At 51.9% G+C, this 23,176-nt stretch overlaps 1 protein-coding gene across 1 annotated transcript in view; it reads left to right on the plus strand.

Moving 5' to 3' along the window:
• Positions 1-1,071: 1,071 nt before the first annotated feature.
• The window catches only part of CLTCL1 (clathrin heavy chain like 1), a 71,616-nt gene continuing 49,511 nt past the window's right edge, over positions 1,072-23,176 (plus strand). The window contains exons 1-5 of the mRNA XM_058656738.1: positions 1,072-1,230; positions 9,968-10,175; positions 16,849-17,117; positions 19,145-19,306; positions 21,353-21,466. Coding sequence (XP_058512721.1) covers positions 1,189-1,230; positions 9,968-10,175; positions 16,849-17,117; positions 19,145-19,306; positions 21,353-21,466 — 795 coding nt within the window. The 5' untranslated portion in view covers positions 1,072-1,188. The remainder of the gene's footprint in view (positions 1,231-9,967; positions 10,176-16,848; positions 17,118-19,144; positions 19,307-21,352; positions 21,467-23,176) is intronic.

Here is a 23,176-nt window from a genome sequence, read left to right on the forward strand (position 1 = left end):
CATCTCTTACAATGATCCAGGAGCAGCAGCGGGCTAGAATCAGTGAACACCGCAGGTGAAAGCCCCAGCTAAGAAACAAAGACAGCCCTATGGAGCTGAGACGTCTCCATGCCAGGGTGCGTGCGCGCGCACACACACACACCCCCCTAACCAGCCTGAGGGACCTGCTAGGGGCTCTCTCCACTGCCCACCTGCGCGCACACACACCCCTAACCAGCCTGAGGGACATGCTAAAAGCGCTCTCCACTGCACACCTGCGCGCACACACACAGACGCACACACCCCTAACCAGCCTGCGGGACCTGCTAGGGGAGCTCTCCAGTGCCCACCTGCGCGCACACACACACACCCCTAACCAGCCTGCGGGACATGCTAAGAGCGCTCTTCACTGCCCACGGGCGCGCGCGCACACAGACGCACACACCCCTAACCAGCCTGCGCAACCTGCTAGGGGCGCTCTCCATTGCACACCTGCTGCCTGCAGACAGGACGCATTTTGTGAATGCTCAAACAGAGGCGCTTCCCTAATAGGAGTGGTCCCTGAGACTTTAAGAAGAAACATTCTTTGCCCTTTTCCGGTACCCAAGGATCTCCTCAAGGTGGTAAGCCAGGGCAGCCCGAGAACTTCCTTCAACCGGGGAGCCTAACCATATCTGGTGTCCAGGGCACCAGCGTGGGCAGCCCCAGGCGGGGCACACGCACACTCTCGGAACCACGTCTACGTTCTTGGGCGCACCTGTCTGGAGTTTGGCTAACTCAAACTAGGATTTCGCAGCCTCCCCGCGCCGCGCACACTCTCGAATCCATTGATTCGCCTATGCCCACCTGCTCAGGAAGCCCCAGCCCACTTTCCCGCGCACAGCTTCGACGGCGAGGCCCCCCACGCGCGCGCACCTGTCCTGGGTTACCGGCCGACCGGGACGCACACGTGCAGTCGGGCCGGGTGAGAGATGAGGGGCGGGGGATGCCGGAAGTGCGGCTGCGCCCGGCACTACTTTTAGCGGACCCCTCCGGCCGGGCGGAGGGATCCTCTGAGGAGCGCGCGGAGGGATTCGCACAGGACGCGCGCGGGGGGGGCGCGGTGCCGGCGACCCGGGACAGTGCGCCTGCGCCTGTGGCGCCGCCGCCGCCGCCTCCTCGGCCGCTGGCGTGGGGCTGTCCGCGCGAGGGGATCCGCCGGCGCCTGCCATGGCGCAGATACTCCCCATCCGCTTCCAGGAGCACTTCCAGGTGAGGGCGAACCCCGCCGCCGCGGCTGCCGGACGGGCTCAGGGAGTGTGGCAGGGGGGCGGGTCGCGCGCCGCGTCCTGTCAGCCGCCCCGCTGTCCCCGGCCGGCTGCCCGCTGACTGAGCGACCGGCGGCTCCGGCCGGGCTCCCACCGGCTCCCACCGGCTTCCTCCGGGCTCCCTCGGGGTTCCCACCGGTTCCCACCGGCTCCTTCCGGGCACCCACCGGCTCCCACTGGGCTTCCACCGGCTCCCTCCGGGCACCCACCGACACCCACCGGCACCCACCGGGCTCCCACCGGCACCCACCGGGCTTCCATCGGGCTCCCACCGGCACCCACCGGGCCAGACCCCCAAACCGCCAGGCCCCGCGGCGTCTGCGGGCTCGGTAGCCGCACGTGAGGACGCGCTCGGGGCTCGGTGACTCAGGGGGGTGGGGCTCGCAGCGCGGCCCGACGACCCGCTCCCGGCTCGGAAACTCTTTGATCCGAAATGTCCCTTGGCTGGCATCTACGATCCTTACACAGCCGAGTGCCCGTGTCAGGTGCCGAGTCCCCTTGGTGGGCGGGAGAGCACGGGCGAAAGGCTTGGGGATTGGTGCGGTAGTCTGAGCGTGGTTTATTGTTCACTCCTTTGGCATTGTTCTTGTAAATACGGACACAGATGCTCCAAGACCCTTTGGGTCTAGCGCCCGCGAAACTTGGTCCCGGTTTGTTCTGCCAGCCTTTTTGTGGGCGTGCGAGCTTGGGAAGGTTTCGGAAAGTCACTCCCGTGTCCTCGGGCTAACGTATCACACACCTGCGAGGGTGTCAGTTTTCAAGGGAAGAATTGGGGCCGGAGTGTTGGATTTGTGGGCGCAGAGTAAAAGCTGTTGGTCCTGGGCCGAGTGCTTCACGTGAGATAATCGCAGCTGTCTTCCTCCCAACTTTTCTGAATGAGGAAAAAGAGATTGATTTAGGAGTCAGATTTCAGGCTGCATGGGGCGGAGCTGCGCAGCCAGCAATGAGGGGCGGGGTGTGTGATGGTCCGGTTTCTGCTCTACAGGTGCACTTAGAGATGCGCAGAGATACAACTGAGAAAGGTGTGGGGGGACGGGGTGTGTTACCGTGGCCAGACCGGCCGAGGTTGGCTGAGGGCTTCCACCTCCTTATATCCCTGGCCTGCGCCACTCCAGCCCTAAGTTGGGCAGCACCACTTAAGTAACAGCTGTGAAGAAAATGACGGTCCTGTAGGAAGTCTGTTGGCAGTGAAACCAGGCACCGCCTGGGGGTAGCCTGGCAGCTCAGATGCCTGTGGAGTACCCAGAGGCCCCGGCTTTGGTTCTGCCTCCCGACCCCAGCTTCCTGCCCATGCATGTGGGAGAGCTGGGTGGAGTTCCTAGCTCCCATCCTGGGCTCCAGCCAGCCTGGGCAATTGTACGTATTTAGGAAAGTGAACTAGTGGCTGGGCATTTTTCTGTCTCCATCCATCACTCTCAAAAAGGACAAACAAGACTTCTTTTAAAAGATGAGTTTATTTTGGCATACGTTTTTATTAGAAATCCATGCAGCCTTTTTCTACTATACGTTTTCAAAGCTTTTATGTGAAAGGCAGAGTTCCACAGAGAGAGGGAGGGATGACTGCAGCTGGTGTGGTCTGAAGCCAGAAGCTCCTTCCAGGTGTCCCACGTGGGTGGCAGGGACCCAAGTGCTTGAGCCATCCTCTGCTGCGTTCCCAGGTATACTAGAAGGCAACTGGGTGGGAAGTGGGGCAGCCACGTGGGATATCAGCATCAAAGGGGGGAGCTTAATCCCCCGCGCTACAACACTGTTCCCCATCTTTTTTTTTTTTTTTTTTAAATATTTGGGAGGAAGCATTCCATCCTCTGGTTCATTCCTGGATGCCGCCAACAGCAAGGGCTGCGCCAGGTTCAAGGTGCGAGGCAAGAACTCCACCCTGGTCTCTCCTGAGTGATGGAGACTCCAGTACTTTGTCCATCACCCCCCGCCCCCCGGGTCTGCTTTAGCAGGAAGCTGGGGGAAGGAGCCAGGGCTAGGAAGCAAACCTGGCAAGCTGTCTTCTCCCATACTGAACGACCTGAGCCGTTTCTCTTGGCACTGGCTCTTTCCATTGAGTCCTCATGGTGGCTGGAGAGAATCTTGTTTCTACCTGACGTAGCTGAGGTTCTAATCAGGCAGAATCACATAGCCGCTCTGGGCGTCCATCCTGCCCAGGTCTCTGCCTCCACCGCTCCCGCTCACCCCACTGTGTCTAAATGCGCCGATTTCAAAGGACAGAAAAGCGGTCAGTGTTTACGAAGTCCCAGAGGACTCTTACCTTCCCCAATCTGTGAATGAAGCTCTGTGCTTGCCAGGTGGAGTCACTGCATGAGGCTGGGCTCAGCTGCATGCCTCTGTTCAGCGTGTTCTGTTCTCATCACAGACCTCGGGGAACTTGGGCTTGGTTTTGAATCTCTGATCCCCCCACGCCCAGCATGCTGCCGGCCAGGAGTTGGAGGTGATACAGCCGGGACATGAAGGACCGTTTTCCTCTGTGTCCTAGATGTTGAACCTCCTCCTTCCCCCAACAGTCTGCTCTGGCCAGGGTCACAGGTTGTCAGCAGGGCGCAGTCTAGTCTGTCTGTTAAGCTCTTCCATTTTTTTTTAATTAAGCGTCATTTATTAAGAGGAGTGCCTCCCACACCATGGTTTCCTGGGGTTTCTCTTTCCTCCCTGCACACACCTGTTCCCGTTGTGTCCCTGAGTGTGGGGTCTGCCCTGAGTCCCTTGATCTCCTCACTCAGGTGACTTTTGGGTTTCCCCATATGCTCTGTGCTCCTGCGGAGCGGCCACGTGGTGCCAGTGGGAGGCAGGAGCTGCTCACTGCTGAGGTGAGCTCAGACTGAGCCAGCAGATCTGGACTGGCCACGGGGATTTGGGGGCACAGTGCTTGTAACCCTTTGTCTTCCTCTTTGTAAAACAGATGTAGAGTTTGTGGAGGTGTGAGTCCGTTTTTCGTTGCTGTCGTCAGCTGCCTGAGGCCAGCCAACTGTGTAAGGAAAGCCCGGAAGCTCTTAGTCCTGAGGACTCGGGAGCACTGACCAGCAGCATGACGCTCGTGGGGCCTCCCGGCGGTGGGTGGCAGTGTAGGGGGCAGTATGTCCACAGGGAGCAGGGGACAGGGGAGGCGCTGGGTGTGTGCTCTTTGTAACAACCCTCTCTGGAGAACTGAGTCAGTCCCATGGGCCATGGGGACTGCCTTGACCTATCCCTGGACTGCACGCCTTGGGTCTCAACCCCACATCCGAACCAGAGCCCATGGCGTCCTTAGAGAGTTGTCAGGAGGTTTGGGGTTAGTAGCCGTCTGGTGTCGACCAGAGTCCAACACATGGTGAGACGTAGTGTCTTCAGCTGATGCTACCATCCTGAAAGCCCCATGGTAGAGGAGACCGTTGTCGGGTGACTGATTTCCTCAGAGACATCGTGTCCAGACTGGGGTTCTTCCTTATCCCTAGACGCCTATCTGCTCCAGGTGCCAACCCCTGATGTCCACATCATTCTGCTGCTGTTGTCATGACTGCCCCTGCCCCAGGCCATGCCACTCCCTTGCTCCCCCTCCCCCCCACCCTCCGCCTTAGCAGCAGCCTTGCCTTGCCTCTGGTCCTGCCCCCCCTCGTCCCTTCTGCAGCACACGGGCACCGACCCTTCTGCAGCACACAGGCACCGACCCTTCTGCAGCAGACGGGCACCGTAATCCTGTTGGAGGCTCAGCGTCTGCCTCGGATCCTCTGGGGAGGGTGTGGCTGAGTGCCCTTCAGGGGCTGCCCAGTCCTGCACCTGCTGGACTCTCTGGCTGCCTTCGTGGCACTCCACAACACGTTCTCCTCCCTCCTCTCACGTCTGCTGAGTACCACTCACTCCAGGGGACTCGGTGTACCCAGGGCCTGAGGGGCTCCCCCTAGAGAAGTCTTCTTCCCCTGGCATTGTGCTTGTCCGTTTTCCCTTCTGCACTGTAGGCGGAGCGGCGTGCTGTGCTTGGTTGAGAATGTGTACATGTAGGGATCGGGGCGTGGGACTGAGAACCGCCGACAGCTTGAGATCGTGAGATGGCACTGAAATTCTGTGAGGAGCCCTTGAGTGCTGTTCCCCAGCCTGCGGAACAAGGCACAGCTCAACACACAGAAAAGGGAGTTGTAATTCCAGAATAGTCCGTGGGGCGTGGAATTAAATGAAAGGTAGTGCCATTAAAAAAGAATGGTCCTGAAATGCAGAGGTGGAAGCTAAACATAGATTTTGATTTTTCTTTTTTGCCTTGATTTAAACATAGCTTTTAATTTCATTGTCCATGAACCTTTTGACGTGAGCCATGTAAACTAAAGGAGAATGATCACTGGAGCTCTGAGACTGGACGGTAGTCTTAAGAATACCTGTGTAGGTCCCAACGCGGTGGGCTAATGGCTAAAGTCCTTGCTTGCACGCCCCGGGATCCCATATGGGCACCGGTTCTAATCCTGACAGCTCCACTTCCCATCCAGCTCCCTGCTTGTGGCCTGGGAAGGCAGTGGAGGACGGCCCAATGCTTTGGGACCCTGCACCCACGTGGGAGACCTGGAGGAACTTGCTGGTTCCTGGCTCCTGTGTCTGGATCAGCATAGCACCGGCCATTGCAGTCACTTGTGGAGTGAATCATCGCATGGAAGAGCTTCCTCTCTGTCTCTCCTCCTCTCTGTAAATATGACTTTGCAATAAAAATAATAAATAAATCTTTTTTTAAAAAAAAGAGTACCTGTGTGGGTGCTGGTGGTTTAGTACCTCAGGGTAAGCTGCTGCTTGGGATGGCCACGTCCCATATTGGGGTCAGTTTGAGTCCCAGCTACTCTGCTTTCCATTCCTGGGCTTCCAGATGGTGGTCCAAGTACTTGGATCCTTGGCACCCATGTGGGAGACCTGGATGGAGTTCCAGGCTTGGGACTGTCCCACCCCTGGCTAAAATTGGCAGGCATGTGGGGAGTAAATCAGTGGAGGGAGGATCTCTCTTTGTTACTATTTTAAATAAATAAGTGTTTAAAAGAAATGAAGAGCACTTCTGGGCCTAGGAGCACGTCAGAGAACCTGTCCAAGTCTCCCTTGACTCCAGCTTCCCGTTAACCAGGAATGATGGCACGAGCAGCTGGCAGGCTTGGATTGAGGTTGGGGTTTATGGCTTTGACCTAACGTACTTCTGAAATAAAAACAAAATAATTTTAAATCTCAATAAGGGCCCGGCGGCGTGGCCTAGCGGCTAAAGTCCTCGCCTTGAACACCCCGGGATCCCATATGGGCGCCGGTTCTAATCCCGGCTGCTCCACTTCCCATCCAGCTCCCTGCTTGTGGCCTGGGAAAGCAGTCGAGGACGGCCCAAAGCTTTGGGACCCTGCACCCGCGTGGGAGACCTGGAAGAGGTTCCTGGTTTCCAGCTTCGGATCGGCGCGCACTGGCCCGTTGAGGCTCACTTGGGGAGTGAAACATTGGATGCAAGATCTTCCTCTCTGTCTCTCCTCCTCTCTGTATATCCGGCTTTCCAGTAATAATAAATCTTTAAAAAAAATCTCAATAAAAATTGTTTTTGAAAAAAGGAACCCTGCTGCAGGACATTGCATCAGAATCTCAGAAGTGGGAGGGCACGGTGGTGCCTCCTCTCAGGTTGACCCGTCTCCTGAGTGTTAGTCATTCCCAAAAGAAGGAAAGAGGCTGCTGTTGGGGGGCTCCGACAGGAAGAAAGGCCGAGGTGGGACGCAGCGGGTGGCACTGTGTCTGGGGGGCAGCTACCACGGCCCGTTCTGTGCATGTTGCCGCTTGGCAGCCAGCTACTACTGTGAAATGGTTTAGATACACTACTAAGGCCAACAGCTGTCAGCTCACTGTGTCCGAAGGAAATAACATGCACCTGTGTATCGTTTCGCTGAAAGATTCTGTGATTCTGTGTGGAGTGTTTGATTTTGCTTGTTGCTATTGGAAACGCATGTTAAGCAGTCATTTCCCTGCTGACATTGACACTCACCAGGGCAGGAGAGAGAGGTCCACTGGCCTCAGCCAGGCTCTTCGGAAGTGGAAGCCCTGTGCGAGAGGCCACTGATGTGGCCTTGTGAGTAGTCGGGTGGTAAATGAGTTTGGATGAGGAAGAAAAGCAGATTGTCCTTTTAGGATGCAGCGAAGTGCTCGATTCCCTAAATGCCCAAGGTTAGCAGTCCTGTTCGAATTGACAAGGTTCAGAGTCACTGTGTCACAGAAGGAGCTTGGTCAGTGTCATGTGTATCCATGGAAAGGGGAGACCCAGGTTGACAGTGGCTGTGGAACTCAAGCGCAGGTGTTCCAGCTCGGACTGCCTGCTTTTCTACTCCAAGGGAAACACTGTTTCTCCAAAGACAAAAGAATCCTGGGACTCGGGGCCTGGTGCAGTAGCCTGGCGGCTAAAGTCCTCACCTTGCACATGCCAGGATTCTATATGGGCACTGGTTCTAATTCTGGTGGCCCCGCTTCCCACCCAGGCTCCTTGCTTTGGATTGACTCAGCTCCAGCCGTTGCGGCTGCTTGGGGATTGAGTCAGCGGACAGAAGATCTTCCTCTCTCTCTCCTCCTCTCTGTATATCTGACTTTTCAATAAAAATCTTTTTTTTTTTTTTTTTGAGAATTCTAGAACTTTTTTTCTTCATTGACAATCTTTACATAGTTAATTAGGGCACAAAGGCTCAAGGGCTACAAGAAAGTGGGTAAGACCATTATTTCCACATTTCCTTTTTTTTTCTGTATCTGGGATAAAGGGGGAGATAAAAAAAAATCCTGTGACACATGCCCTCCACCTCTGCTTTCATGGCTCCCAACACTGTCTGCAGCTCTCCCAGTGGCAACACATACAAATGTGCTTGTTAACAAGTCCAGAGGCCTGCCACCTCGAAGGGTCTCTGCCCAGCGTGCAGCTGCCGACCACCTCCTCTTGCGCCGCGTTCTTGTGCCATGTGTGCTCTAGGCCTGCTGCTGCTGGCCTCCATGGCAGGGATGCTGCCGCTACTCTTGGCTGGCAGCAGGAGGATGCCACGGAGCTGGGGTAGCAAAGTTCAGTGTCAAAATTAGATCTGCACAGATCTTGACAGGCTCAAGTCCAACAGGCTGACATTTAACAGGGGTAAATATAGAGTCTTATGCATTAGTTTCAAAATCCAGAAAACCTGCGCTGGTGTCACTTGACAGAGGTTCCCTGAAGCACCATGAAGTGAAGTTACCTTAATTATTGCTGAGCTCCTGGGGGTGTAAGTTCCCGGGAGACCTCAGTGTCTTCGTTCTTTGTAGGCCCTCACTTACCAAACTCCCTCTTGATGCCTTGCAAAAAGAATCCTGGGTAACTTGGGAATAGATCATGGATTTTCCACACCCCCCCTTCCCCTTTGAGAGACAGATACCCTATCCACTGTTCACCACCCAACAGCTGCAGCAGCTGGTCTGGGCCAGGCCACCGCCAGGAGTTGGGAACCCAACCCAGGTCCCTCCCAGTGGGGGCAGAGACCCACCACCTGAACCACTACCTCCTGGTGTGTGTTACAAGCAGGAGCTAGAACCAGGAGCTGAGCTGAAGTCCAAGCCCAGGCACTCCCCAAACAGTGTCCTAAACACCACATCAAACGCCTATCCCAGGAAAAGATATGTGTTCTTAGACTATATAGGAGCTAAACATGATAGCTTAAAGAAGCAACTTCTTGGGGCCAGGGTTGTGGTACAGTGGGGTTTTTTTTTAAAGATTTATTTATTTTTATTACAAAGTCAGATGTACAGAGAGGAGGAGAGACAGAGAGGAAGATCTTCCATCCTATGTTTCACTCCCCAAGTGAGCCGCAACGGGCAAGTGCTGTGCCGATCCGGAACCGGGAACCGGGAACCTCTTCCAGGTCTCCCACGCGGGTGCAGGTTCCCAAATCTCTGGGCCGTCCTCGACTGCTTTCTCAGGCCACAAGCAGGGAGCTGGGTGGGAAGTGGAGCAGCTGGGATTAGAACCGGTGCCCATATGGGATCCCGGTGCGTTCAAGGCGAGGACTTTAGCCGCTAGGCCACGCCGCCGGGCCCAGTACAGTGGTTTAAACCTCTGCCTGCAGCATTACCAAGAAGTATTGAAACTGATTAAGAAATCCATTTAAATCAGATTTATATTTGATGGTATTTAGGGAGATGTTTTAAGCACAAATGTTTGGCTAGTTTTGTTTTGTTTTCTGACTTTTTGGAAAAACCAGTTTTTGTGTATTCTCCACTCGTCCTCTTCCCCCAAGGACTTACTTGTGATGCCTTCTCTGACAGTATGGTCTTTTTTTTTTTCCTCAAAGATTTATCTTAAGGGCCAACATAGTGGTTCAGTGTCTGCCAGCACCAGCATCCTGTGTGGGTGCCAGGTCGTGTCCCAATTGCTCTGCTTCCCATCCAGCTCCCTGCGTGTGATCTGAGAGAGCAGTAGAGGACGGCCTGAAGTCTCGAGGCCCTTATACCTGCATGGGAGACCCAGAAGAAGCTCATGGCTCCTGGCTTTGGATTGGCTCGGCTCTCGCCTTTGTGATCATATAGGGAGTGAAACAGTGGATGGAAGATCTTTCTGTTTCTGTGTCTCTTTCTCTCTAAAAATCCACCTATCAAATAAAAATATATAATCTTAAAAAAACTTAACTGAATACTACTAGGATAGAGCTGATCTACGTCAGAGGAGGAAAACTTCATCAAATCCTTTTTAAAAATTTTTTTTTAAGCTCCAAAACCTGGGAATCAATCCTGCCAACATTGGATTTAGCACACTGACCATGGAGTCTGACAAGTTCATCTGTATCCGAGACAAAGTTGGGGAGCAGGCCCAAGTGGTGATAATCGACATGCAGGACCCAACGGCACTGATCCGACGGCCCATCTCTGCGGACAGTGCCATCATGAACCCAGCCTCCAAGGTGATTGCTCTGAAAGGTGAGTGCGTGGGCTGTTGAAGTTTTGTTTATTGAAAGGCAGGAGAGAAATCTTCCACCTGATTGTTCACTCCCCAGATGCCTGCAACGGCCATAACTGCCCTGACATTCTGATATGGCATGCCGACATTGCAAGTGGTGGGTTATCCCTGTGCACTACAATGCTGGTCCTAGGATCCTGATGAGAATTTTTTGAAAGGGATTCTATCTCACTGTAGCTTCTTGGTTACCATAAAGATTGGAGCAGGTGTCAGGCACAAACTGTCATCAGTAGTGGTCAGCTAACCCTTAGTGTCCTGCCTCTTAAGACACTGAGGGCCAGAGTTGTTGTGACATGTCACCCATTGTAACACACACACCATGATGGAGCCCAGGGCCTGGTCCTGGTGAATATGTAGGTACGGATTCCCGAGGAGGGCTAGGCATCCTGGGACACAAGCCCAGAGACTGGCACTTCACGTGAAATGCAGCAAGGACAGGAGAGCAGGAAGCTCCGGGGTGAATATCCCCTGTCTGAAATGCTTGGAGTTTGGGGTGGGAGATGTGGCACAGTGGATGGAGACCTCTTGAGATGCCCACATCCCACCCTGGAATGCCTGGTTGAACCCCCAGCTCCCGTTTGCTTCCTGTCAGCTTCCTGTTACTAAGCTTGGGAAGCAGTGGAGGAGGGAGACCCAGATGGAGGTCCCGACACCTGGCTTCCGCCTGACCAACGCCTGGCTGTTGGAACCATTTGGGGAGTGAACCATTGCGATTAGCTCTGTTGCACACTCTCTGGTAACAGCGCTTTAAGCAAGCCAAATGCTTGCGATTAGCAGAATTTCGTATTTCAAAATTTTTCATTTTTCTTTTTTCGATTTTAGAATTTTTTTGAATTTGTGTTTTTGAGGTTATTGCCACTGGGTATAATCTTAGGAGCAGGAGTATTTGTAGATAATCTTTTTTTAATTTTTATTACAAAGTCAGATATACACAGAGGAGGAGAGAGAGAGAGAAAGAACTTCCATCCAATGATTCACTCCCCAAGTGAGCCGCAACGGCCGGTGCTGTGCCGATCAGGAGCCAGGAACTTCCTCCAGGCCTCTCACAGGGATGCAGGGTCCCAAAGCCTTGGGCCGTCCTCCCCTGCTTTTCCGGGCCACAAGCAGGGAGCTGGGTGGGAAGTGGAGCTGCCGGGATTAGAACCGGTGCCTATATGGGATTCTGGCGTGTTCAAGGCTAAGACTTTAGCTGCTAGGCCGCTGCGCCGGGCCCTAGATAATCTTTTGAAGCTCTTCAAAAGAATAAGTTCCGGGCCTGGTGTGGTAGGCTAGTAGCTAAAGTCCTTGCCTTTCATACGCTGGGATCCAAATTGGGTGTCTGTTTATGTCCTGGTGGCCCTGCATGGAAGATCTGGAAGAGCTCCTGGCTCTGGATTGGCACAGCACCAGCCGTTGTGGTAACTTGGGGAGTGAATCATCGGATGGAAGATCTTTCTCTCTGTCTCTCTTCTCTCTATATATCTGACTTTGCAATAAAAATAAATACATCTTTAGAAAAAAAAGAAAGAAAGGTGAACTTGGTCGGCCAATAGACCTTGGAAAATCTTTTAACCCTGGCATAGTGAAGTCCACCCCATCAGGTAACACCCTTGAAGCAATCTTTCCACATTAGAGTCTCTAAGGCATCATCGAACAACTGTCCCATCCCCAGGTGCTGATGTAGTTTGACAGCTAGGGGTGGCCCCCCCATAACCCTCCCTGGGGACACAGGAGGAAAAAGAAATTGAAGGATTTGTCTCACCTGCTTTCTTCCGCATCTGGACCTTCCTCACCCTAATCCGATATCCACATGTGCATACATCCCTCTTAACTATGTAAACAGTGTTAAAGAAAGTAAAATTTAAAATATTTTAAAAGCTGATATCTATCTGAAAGGATATTTGTTCTGGTACCAATTCCACCTTCTCCTTTGAAGTCTTGTCAAGGTGTTATTTTATTATGTAGTATAAGTAATTTCATTTGAAGTGATTAAAACCTGTGGACTTTGGGCCTGGAGTGGTAGCCTAGCTGTTAAAGTCCTCATCTTCCATATGCCGGGATTCCATATGGGCGCCAGTTCTAATCCCGGCAGCCCTGCTTCCCACCCAGCTCCCTGCTTGTGGCCTGAGAATGCAGTTGAGGACGGCCCAAAGCCTTGGGACTCTGCACCTGTGTGGGAGACCTGGAGGAAGCTCCTGGCTCCTGGTTTCAGATCTGCTCAGCTCCAGCCATTGCTACTACTTGGAGAGTGACTCAGTGGATGGACAATCTTCCTCTCCGTGTGTCCTCCTTTCTGTATATCTTACTTTCCAATAAAAAATAAGTATTTTTAAAAAATCAAGGGCCTGGAGCAGTGGCCTAGCAGCTAAAGTCCTCACTTTGAATGTGCCGGGATCGCATATGGACATCAGTTCAAATCCCGGTGGCCCCACTTCCCATCCAGCTCTCTGCTTGTGGCCTGGGAAAGCAGTCAAGGATTACCCAAAGCCTTGGGACCCTGCACTTGCATGGGGGACCCAGAGGAATTTCCTGGCTCCTGGCTTCAGCTCAGCACAGCTCCGGCCATAGCAGCCACTTGGGGAGTGAATCAAGATCTTCCTCTCTGTTTCTCCTCCTCTCTGTATATCTGACTTTGCAATAAAAAATAAATAAATCTTTTAAAAATATATAAACCTAACTTAATAAGAATCAAAAAATATCAAAGTCCACTTTTTGAAATTCTGTTTCTCTTTGTATATCTCTTGGCTGTTTTTCATGGACTACCCACTTTTAGTGTGCTTCCCCCCACCCCATTTCATATTGTTTGAAGAACATGGTACCACAACAGAGAACTGAGTACAGACCAAAGCAATCAAATATCCCAGCCATGTGTTGGCAATGAATATCTGGGCAAATGGCCACTGCAAGGTGGACTATGTCAACCAGTGGATTCTGCAGCCACTTCATCGTGCTTGGAGTGTGAGATTGGCAGCAATTCAGAACGGTTGAACTATCAAAACCTCTTGAGCGGTGCCCTTGGAGCATGCCCCACGTCGGGGACCCTGAGATGGTTGGAGGCTCAGTGGGGCTTCTCCCTTTATCTCCTCCCTTCCCCCAGATACAGAAAAAAGAGAGAGAGAGAGAGAATGTAGAAACAATGGTCTTACCCACTTTTCTGTAGCTCTTGACCCTTTGTGCCCTAATCAACTATGTAAAGATTATTAAAATATTTTAATAATTTTTATTTAAAAATATTTCTTCATTTGATGGTCAGAGAGGAGAAACAGATCTTCTGTCTGATGGTTTTCTTTCTGGATGGTTGCTGTGGTCAGAGCCAAGAGCCAGCAGCTTTCTTCCGGTCTCCCATGTGGGTGGCAGAGGTCAAGACACTGGGACCATCTTTCACTGTTTTTCCCAGGCCATCAGCAGGGAGCTGGACTGGAAGTGGAGCAGCCGGAACATGAGCCTGCCAGGCTTGGAAAGCCTGAAGTTCTCTCCCAAAACTTTCTCCTCTTAAGGATTTGTGTTGAATCCTTTAAAACTGGAGGTGAATGTTTATTGTTTTTTTTTCTTTTTCTTCAAAAGGCAGAGTTACAAGTAGAGCAGGACAGACAGGAGTTCTTCCATCCAAAGTCTTTACTTATTAATCTGTCTACTTCTTTATTTGAAAGGCAGAGTTACAAAAAGCTGGAGGGGGCCCGGCGGCGTGGCCTAGCGGCTAAAGTCCTCGCCTTGAAAGCCCCGGGATCCCATATGGGCACCGGTTCTAATCCCGGCTGCTCCACTTCCCATCCAGCTCCCTGCTTGTGGCCTGGGAAAGCAGTTGAGGACAGCCCAGAGATTTGGGACCCTGCACCCACGTGGGAGACCCGGAATAGGTTCCAGGATCCCGGCTTTGGATCGGTGCGCACTGGCCCGTTGCGGCTCACTTGGGGAGTGAATCATCAGATGGAAGATCTTCCTCTCTGTCTCTTCTCCTCTCTGTCTCTTCTCCTCTCTGTATATCTGGCTGTAATAAAATGAATAAAAAAAATAATAAAATAAAAATAAAATGACAGGACCAAAGTACCACCCAGTCATATAAAAAAAAAAAAAAAAAAAAGTTGGAGGGACAGAGAGAGACAAAGAGAATCTTCCACCTGCTGGCTCACTGTCTTACTTCCTGTTTGAATGGCTGCAGCAGCTGGAGCTGGACCTCTTTGAAGCCAGGAGCTTTTCCTGTACGGAAGCAAGGGCCCAGGCACTTGGCCCCTCTCCTGCTGCTTTCTGGGACACACTCGCAAGGAGCTGGATCAGCATCTAGCAGCTGGGACTCAGGTCGTGCCCATGTGGGAAGCTGGTGCTATGGATGGCAGTATTCCCCAGTCCTGACAGCTCCCTTGTCCCAAAGCCTGTGGAGTGTGATGGTGGAATCTTTGCCCGCTGCTCATTCCAGTGCAATGACAGTACCCAAACTGGGGAACTGGCAGACGGCTTGCTTTTTTTGGCAACTCCAGAGCTAAGAATGTTTTTTTATGAAAAATTATAAAAGCCGAAACCGATTTTTCTTGCTTGTTTATAGAAAGCATTTGTATTTTGCATTACTGACTCAAAGATGGTATTCCTACTTTTATTATGAGACTTTATCTTTTGCATATTTTGCTGTGGTTTTTACAAGCCACCTCTTAAGTTTTACGAGGCGAGTTGAGTGTCTGCACGGCTGGCGACTCTAGCTGCGGTGGAGGGGAGAGGTTGTAGCATGGCTCCCCCTGACGGTGGCCAGCTTACATCCGGCCCGAGGTTGGCTCCCTAAACCGATCTTGTGCTTCATGAAATGCAATCCTTTTAAATCCACCCAAGGACAACTTTTCAAGCTAAAGGCAATTTCTCCTGTAGTCCAAGTCTGTTTGAAATTAAGAGATACATCCATACTGTGGGTGGACCTCCGGTCCTGTGTTTCTCTGACCTCTTTGTTCTGGCAGGCTTTACATACCACGAGTCTCACCTGTCCTGACTGTACTGTACCTTGATTTCGGTGAAGCGACAGAGCTGGGGAACCATCACCTTGATCTAGTTCTGCTGTTCGTAGTCACTCCCACCCCACCGCCAGCCCTTCCGCCTCAGTGCAGTTGCCTCTCCTGGACATTTTGGATGAATGCGGTCGTGCGGCAGTTTCCTCTGGATCCTTTCGTGTGACTGTGTATTCATCCAGACTGCAGCCTGGGTTGGTGCCTCGTGCCTTTATTGCCAGCCAGCATCCCATTGTAGCTACAGTGCACCTTGTGTCTCCGCGGGCCGGTTGATGGACCTGGGATTGCTTCCACTCTGGGCTGTTAAAGAATGTGATTCGTAGGGGCAAGTGTTTGGGACAGCGGTATCCCATATCACAGTACCTGGGTTTGAGTCCTGGCTCCACAGCTGATCCCAACTTCCTGCCAATGTGTACCCTGAAAAATGAGCGATTTTTGGGCCTGGCATGACAGCATAGTGGTTAAAGTCCTCACCTTGAACATGTCGGGATCCCATATGAAAGCTGCTTCTAATCCCGGCAGCTCCACTTCCCATCCAGCTCCTTGCCTGTGGCCTGGGAAAGCAGTCAAGGACAGCCCAAAGTCTTGAGACCCTGCACTATGTGGGAGATCTGGAAGAGGTTCCTGGCTCCTGGCTTCGGATTGTCTCAGCTCTGGCCATTGCGGCCTCTTGGGGAGTGAACCATCAGATGGAAGATCTTCCTCTCTGTCTCTCCTCCTCTCTGTATATCTGACTTTCCAATAAACTAAATAAATCTTTATTTTTTTTAAAAAAAAGAAACTCCTGGCTCCAAGCTTTGGATCAACTCTGCTCCAGCCATTGCAGCCATTTGGGGAGTGAACCAGTGGATGGAAGATCTCTCTGTCCTTTTCTCTGTAAATACACCTTTCAAATATGAAGAAATCGTTTTTCAAAAAAGAAGTTAATTAAAAATAGAACTCAAAGATACTTTGGAGGCAAAATATTTTTTAAATCCATATAAAGTTTTTTCATAGTGCATATTCTGTGTGAACTCTGAAGAGCCCTCTTATGTGTGGATTTCTAAATTGTTGGCACCAAAGGAAACTTACCTTGTAATTCCATTTTCCACCTTTTTGAGGTTCCCTCGTAAAAGGAAAAACTCAGCTCCTGAAATGCGTTTCATTCGATACACTTGCTGTGCTTGCTGACCATACTCAGCAGTCAGCAGTGCCGCTTGGCAGACACTTCTATGTGGTGGCACTTGTCCAGATTTTAAGACAAAGGAACTATTATGAGCAAAAGTTGGTTCAATGTGGAGGGCTGGTTGTGTAATTTCCCGAAGGTTGGAGGAAGACCTGTTTGTTTTTTGCTGCCATTATCTGTAAATGTGTTACTAAAGAAACCAATCTCTTTGAGATTTGATTCCAAGGAGTTCATTTCTGATTGCTGCCCATACGTTCTGAAAAGAGTCGAGCCTTGGCATTTTTCTGAAGAAAAATATTGATGCCAGTAATTGGCCATTCAGGTATTACTACCAGTACTAGCAGATCACGTGCCAGAAAGGCAGCCTATCTCCCCTCTTCGTGTTAGCTTAAAGCGTTATGCTTTGAAGTGATGCTAAGAGGGTTTAGAGTTAAGTGTCTAGACGTTTCTTTTGAGTTATTAATTTACCTTTCTCTAACTTCCCATCAAATCTAATGCTAGCTGAGAAGACACTTCAGATTATCAATATTGAGATGAAGAGTAAGATGAAGGCTCACACCATGACAGAAAAGGTGGTTTTCTGGAAATGGATCTCGGTGAACACGGTCGCCTTGGTGACTGAGACGGCGGTCTACCACTGGAGCATGGAAGGTGACTGCCAGCCCACCAAGATGTTTGACAGGCACGCCAGCCTGGCAGGATGCCAGGTGATCCACTACCGCACCGACGCGCATCAAAAGTGGCTGCTGCTCGTCGGCATCTCGGCCCAGGTGAGCTTGGCCTGAGGACTGATGCTCCAGCCCAGCTGTCAGTCCCTGGAGGTCAGTAGGTGGCAGGCAGCAGAAACGGGCCGCGACCCACAGAAATATAGGTGACCAAACATCTGAACTTCAGGTGCGAGCAGTTCAGCTCCGCTTTGGCGTTGGCTGGTGTGTTCTGTCGTGTTGCTGATGTTCCTTCTGCATACAGTTATTGACAGTTTTATGAAAGGGATTGTTGAGGACCTCTGTGGAGCAGGTTGGACCCATAGTTTTAGCAGAGGTATTCTTTAGACTCTATTTTAAGCAACTGTTACTAACACATGTAATTTTCTGTCCTTCCTTTCCCCTCCTGGAGACTAAGCTGGTGATGAGGCACTTAAGGCCTCCAATATGTTTGGCCCTGAAGATGTACATATTCCTTAGCCAGTCCCAGCCCAGGACACTGTGCGGGAACGTATCTCAGGTCAGGAAAGATCCACCACAGAGATGGCATCTCAGCTGCATTTTCCCTGATTTTAAAGTGCATTTGGGGGCCTGGCTTCTGGCATAATTGGTTAATAAGCCATTGCCCGCAAGGCTGGTATCCCATGTGGGTGCTGGTTTTTTTTGTTAAGACTTATTTATTTTATTACAGTCAGATATACATAGAGGAGGAGAGACAGAGAGGGAGATCTTCCATCCGATGATTCACTCCCCAAGTGAGCCGCAACGGGCTGGTGCGCGCCGATCCGAAGCCGGGAACCTGGAACCTCTTCCGGGTCTCCCATGCGGGTGCAGGGTCCCAATGCATTGGGCCGTCCTCAACTGCTTTCCCAGGCCACAAGCAGGGAGCTGGATGGGAAGTGGAGCTGCCAGGATTAGAACCGGCGCCCATATGGGATCCCAGTGCATTCAAGGCGAGGACTTTAGCCACTAAGCCATGCCGCCGGGCCCGTGGGTACTGTGTTATTCCACTGCTGAGTCAGCTTCCCACTAATGAGCCTAGAAAAACAGTAACCTCAGATTTTATAGGGGACAAAGCCTAAGAAGGGGAAAGGTTACACTCATCACCCGCAGCAAGAGGTAGGCTGCCATTACTCTGGAGTAGCACAAGGGGTCAGCAACGGCTACGAGGCTGTGAGAGGTTTCCTTCACAATTAGTCGGGGGTCTGAAGAAGTGATTGTGGCAGCTCAGATCCCCAGTGGGGAGAACAAATGAGAGACCTGGGCTCAGTGTGATAATCCAGCAGCTAAAGTCCTTGTGTTGCACACACATCCCATATGGGTGCCGGTTGGTGTCCCAGCTGCTCCACTTCCCACCCAGCTTCCTGCTTGTGGCCTGGGAAAGCAGTTGAGGACGGCCCAATGCACTGGGACACTGCACCCGCGTGGGAGACCTGGAAGAAGGGACCCCTGCACTTGGGTTGTCTTCTGCTGCTTTCCCAGGCCCTAAGCAGGGAGCTGGATCAGAATTGGAGTAGAGGGCCCAGCACGATGGCTCAGTGGCTAAAACCTCACCTTGCAAGTGCTGGGAATCTCATGTGGGCGCCAGTTTATGTCCTGGATGTTCCACTTTCCATCTGGGTCTAATTACTTGAAAGAAAGAGTTATAGAGAAGGAGGGAGAGAAGTGAGAGGAAGTGCTTCCATCCACAGATTTCCTTCCCAAATGACTAACAGTCAGGGCGGAGCCTGGCCGAAACCAGGAGCCTGGAGCATCTTCTGAATGTCTCATGTGGGTGCAAGGGCCCAAGCACTTGGGTCATCTGTTACTGTTCCAGGCTGTGAGCAGGGAGATGAGAAGTGGAGCACCTGGGCATGAACCAGCATCCAGGAAAGAAGCTATGGCACTGGCTCACAAATTACCTTTTCTGTGATCTTACTGTTTTCCTAGTGTTCGCTGTCTTTCCACAGTGACATCATGCCTTTAATGACTAATCAACTTAGTTTTTAGAGAAAGGCTTAGCAGTATTTGACTCTCATTGCAGAAACATTGAAGATTTTTTTTTTCACTGTATCTTCTATCTCCTCTGTTCATTAGTCTCTTTTTGTCCTTAGCAAAACCGTGTGGTTGGGGCAATGCAGCTGTATTCTGTGGACAGGAAGGTTTCTCAGCCCATAGAAGGCCACGCCGCTGCTTTTGCAGAGTTCAAGTTGGAGGGCAATGCCAAGCCCGCTACCCTGTTCTGCTTTGCTGTTCGCAGCCCTGCAGGAGGCAAGGTAAGACACCCCCCAACCCCTGTGCCTTGTCTGCTCGCCTGTTACACAGCTGTGAGTCAGCACCATGAGTCTCAGGGGTGGGGCTGAGCGTGGGCCTGGCTCACAGCACTATTTAGGGTCTCTGACCTGGTGTGCACTTCTGTGCTTTGCTAGTGGGCTTTGCATACCCTGAAGTTGGTTATATTTTCCCCTAAAAACACTCTTGGGCTGTCATGGGATAGGATATAAAAAGAAGTGAAGCCCTCTTCCCATCACAGAGGGAACAACTGTGCCATCACCATCCCAGGGCCTTCTTTGCCATGGGGACCAGGCCCATAAAAACTGGGAGAAGAGGCTGTCCCTGGGCATAATGGGAGTTTGATTAGGTTCAGGGGTACCAGCAGCACCTGTTTGGCAGGTCTGTGATTGGGGGAGACCTGAGTTCCTGGGGTTGCAGCATTCACTCGGGAAGCTGCCTAAAGGTGGAGCCCTTATACAGGGACACTTCTCAGAAAAGCTTCCTGAAGTCCTCAAGGAGAGGCTGGCATCCCACACTGCCACCTTTGAATGGTGTGGGTTGGTGTGTGGTAGCCCACTTCACGCCCAGGGAAGAACTTGGAGGAAAACAGAAATCAGGTCAGACGTCCATCTTGCTGCTCTGTCTCACCTCCAGAGGCGGTACCTCTTCACAGCCGGAAGCCGGCCACCTCAAGCCTCCCTCTCAGGAGCTGAGCCCAGCCAGTAAGCTCTCTTGCAGACAAGAACTCTCCAGAATGAGCCTTGGGAGGGGGCCCTGCTCAGCTCTCTCCTGCCATGAGCTGCCCTGCGACTGCTCCCCACTGGCCAGCCAGGAGCAGTGGAAAAGGCCTGGGAGTAACCTTCCAGCCTGGCCCTTTCTGTGCAGGGAGCAGTGGCCTGGGGAAATGCAGATCCCTGCAGAAATCCCGTGTGTGCTGCCCCAGTTCTGGGGCTGACTCGGCTCCCCTAGCTCAGTGACAGCACGGGGCCCCTTGCACACAGCTTCCTTCTCCCTGGTCCCAGCTCCTCCATGTGTGCATCTGAGCTGCGTTGCTGCCATGTCCTTGCTGCTAGCCACCTCTAGGTGGCACAGCCTGATCTCCTGCCACCCCAGGAGCCTGGTATCCTTTCCTGTGCCTCCTCTTTGGTCCTCTTCAGTCCCACAGCTCTTGCTCCCCTGTCATAGTGTAGCCCGTAGCAAGTCCCATGGCTCTGGGCCTTGTGCACTCCATAGGTCCTCAGACTCACTCCACCCTTTCTTACTGATAGGCCTAGCCCGAGAACTGTCCTAAACTACCTTCTGTCTTGAAGTGCCTGCCAGTGCCTGAGACATTTGCGTCTCCTGTTTAGGATGAGACCGCTCACCTCTTTGTTTTCCTCTTCTCCTTGGCTCAAAGCTCCTGCTCCTCTCGGCCTGCCATATCCAGACTTACCAGCAAGGATACCTTGCCCATTTCCTCTGCCAGGCCACGCTTGCTCTTCGAGCGTCCAGTCTGTGGTCACCTGTCTACTGAAGATTTCCCTCCAGGTTGTTTTGGCTGTGGTACCTTTTGTGTAAATCGGAAGCATAGAGCTGTTCTGATAAAAGCAGGGACAGGCGCTGCAGCCACAATCATTGCTCCAGACTTGGTGGAGGCTCTTGTGTCTCCCTGCACAACCCTCAAGCACTCAGGCCTGTGCCACAGAGGGACTCGCGTGCAGTGATGAACCCTTGTCGTGTGGCTTATTGGCTTGAGCCATGGCCAGCGGCTCAGGGAACACATCTGAGCTGGGGCCTTTGGTCTCAAAGATGCCGATGCTGAGGCCCAGAGAAGGGTGAGGAGATGGGTCAGCACCTTGGAACTGAAGGCTCTCAGGTTTGCTGTTGCGGTGCCCCCCGGCTGCCCTTGGTGATGAGGGTCACCACAGGCACCTGGTGAAGGGTCTGTGGGGCTTAGTTTGAATGAGTTGCATGGAGCCTAGGCCTGGGACCCTGTTGTGCTGTGCCACGGTTAGCACCCATCTACCACCACGACTGTATCCTTGGACTGACCTAAAACTCTCTCCTAGTTGCATATAATTGAAGTGGGACAGCCAGCGGCAGGAAACCAGCCTTTTGTCAAGAAAGCCGTGGACGTGTTCTTCCCTCCCGAAGCCCAGACTGATTTCCCAGTGGCTATGCAGGTAGGCGTGTGCTGCTGTGACCTGCAGCCTGCGCTCTGGCACCTTCCGAGTGGCAGGAAATGCCATCTACAGGCTGCTTTTGCTGCCTCCCTGCGCCCGAAGTCCTGACTCATTCGAACCCGTTTGGTGGCCTGGAACACTGGTCAGCGATTCAGAAAGGTCCTGTTGATGGAAAGGACGGGTAAAGCAGCAAGAGGCTTCCCAGCTCACAGACCAGAGACCTGTGCGTGGGGGCTGATTTTGTGGCACAATGGATTAAAGCTGCTGTCTGCCAAGATGGCCACCCGGCTGCTCTTCTAGTCCAGCTCACTGCCAATGTGCCTGGGAGAGCAGCAGAAGCTAGTCCAAGTGCTTAGGACCCTGTCTCCTATGTGGGGGACCCAAATGGAGTTACAGACTCCTGGTTTCTGAATCCCCCAGCCCTGGCCATTGCAGTCATTTGGGGATGCAAATGGAAGAGCTCTCTCTGCCTCTCCCTCTCTCTCTCTAATCCTTCCTTTCAGGTAAATAAATACTTTTTAAAAAGACTAAGATTTCACTGTGGTACATAATCTACAAAGAAGAAAATAGTGCCTGAACTAATCTGAATGTGAAACGTGTGAAATTATCTCTTTGCTTTATTATGTTGTATGATTTTTTTTTTTAAGCTTTCTTGGGCCCGGTAAGGTGGCCTAGCACCTAAAATCCTCACCTTGAACGCACCAGGATCCCATATGGGTGCCGGTTCTAATCCTGGCAGCTCCACTTCCCATCCAGCTCCCTGCTTGTGGCCTGGGAAAGCAGTTGAGGACAGCCCAGAGATTTGGGACCCTGCACCCACGTGGGAGACCCAGAGGAATTTGCTGGTTCCCGGCTCCTGATCGGCACAGCACCGGCCATTGCACTCACTTGGGGAGTGAATCATCGGATGGAAGATCTTCCTCTCTGTCTCTCCTCCTCTCTGTATATCTGACTTTGTAATAAAAATAAAATAAATCTTTAAAAAAATAAGTTGGTGATTCTTGGCAAAGGCCAGGGATTAGTAAGTGTTGATGGAGGGTAGGGTAGGCTGGATTATAAGTTTGATGTGTGGGATTTTGTCAAATTTCCTGCCTTTTTTAAAAAATAATTGTTTTCATTTATCTACTTATCTATTTTATTAGAAAGGCAAATATACAGAGAGGAGGAGAGATAGAGAGGAAGATCTTCTGTCCACTGATTCACTTCCCACGTGGTCACCATGGCCGGTGCTGAGCCGATCCAGGAGTGTCTTCTGGGTATCCCACCTGAGTGCAGGTTCCCAAGGCTTTGGGCCATCCCTGACTGCTTTCCCAGGCCACAAGCAGGGAGCTGGATGGGAGATGGAGCAGCCGGGACACGAACCGGCACCCATATGGGATCCCGGTGCATTCAAGGTGAGAACTTTAGCCACTAGGATACTACACCTGGCCCAAAAACATCTATTTTAAAAGAAAGGTTTACAAAGAGAAAAGGAGAGACAAAGAAAGCTCTTCCATCTGCTGGTTCACTCCACCAATGGCCACAATGGCCAGAGCTGATCTGATCTGAAGTTTGAAGCCAGGCGTCCCTTCTGGTCTTCCATGTGTGTGCAGGGGCCCAAGCACTTGGGCCATCCTCTGCTGCCTTCCCAGGCCATTAGCAGAGAGATGTGTTGGAAGTAGAGTAGCCAGGACTTGAACTGGCACCATATGGGATGCTGACACCTCAGAT

This window comes from Ochotona princeps, chromosome 29, assembly GCF_030435755.1.
Source record: "Ochotona princeps isolate mOchPri1 chromosome 29, mOchPri1.hap1, whole genome shotgun sequence".
Classification (NCBI taxonomy): domain Eukaryota; kingdom Metazoa; phylum Chordata; class Mammalia; order Lagomorpha; family Ochotonidae; genus Ochotona; species Ochotona princeps.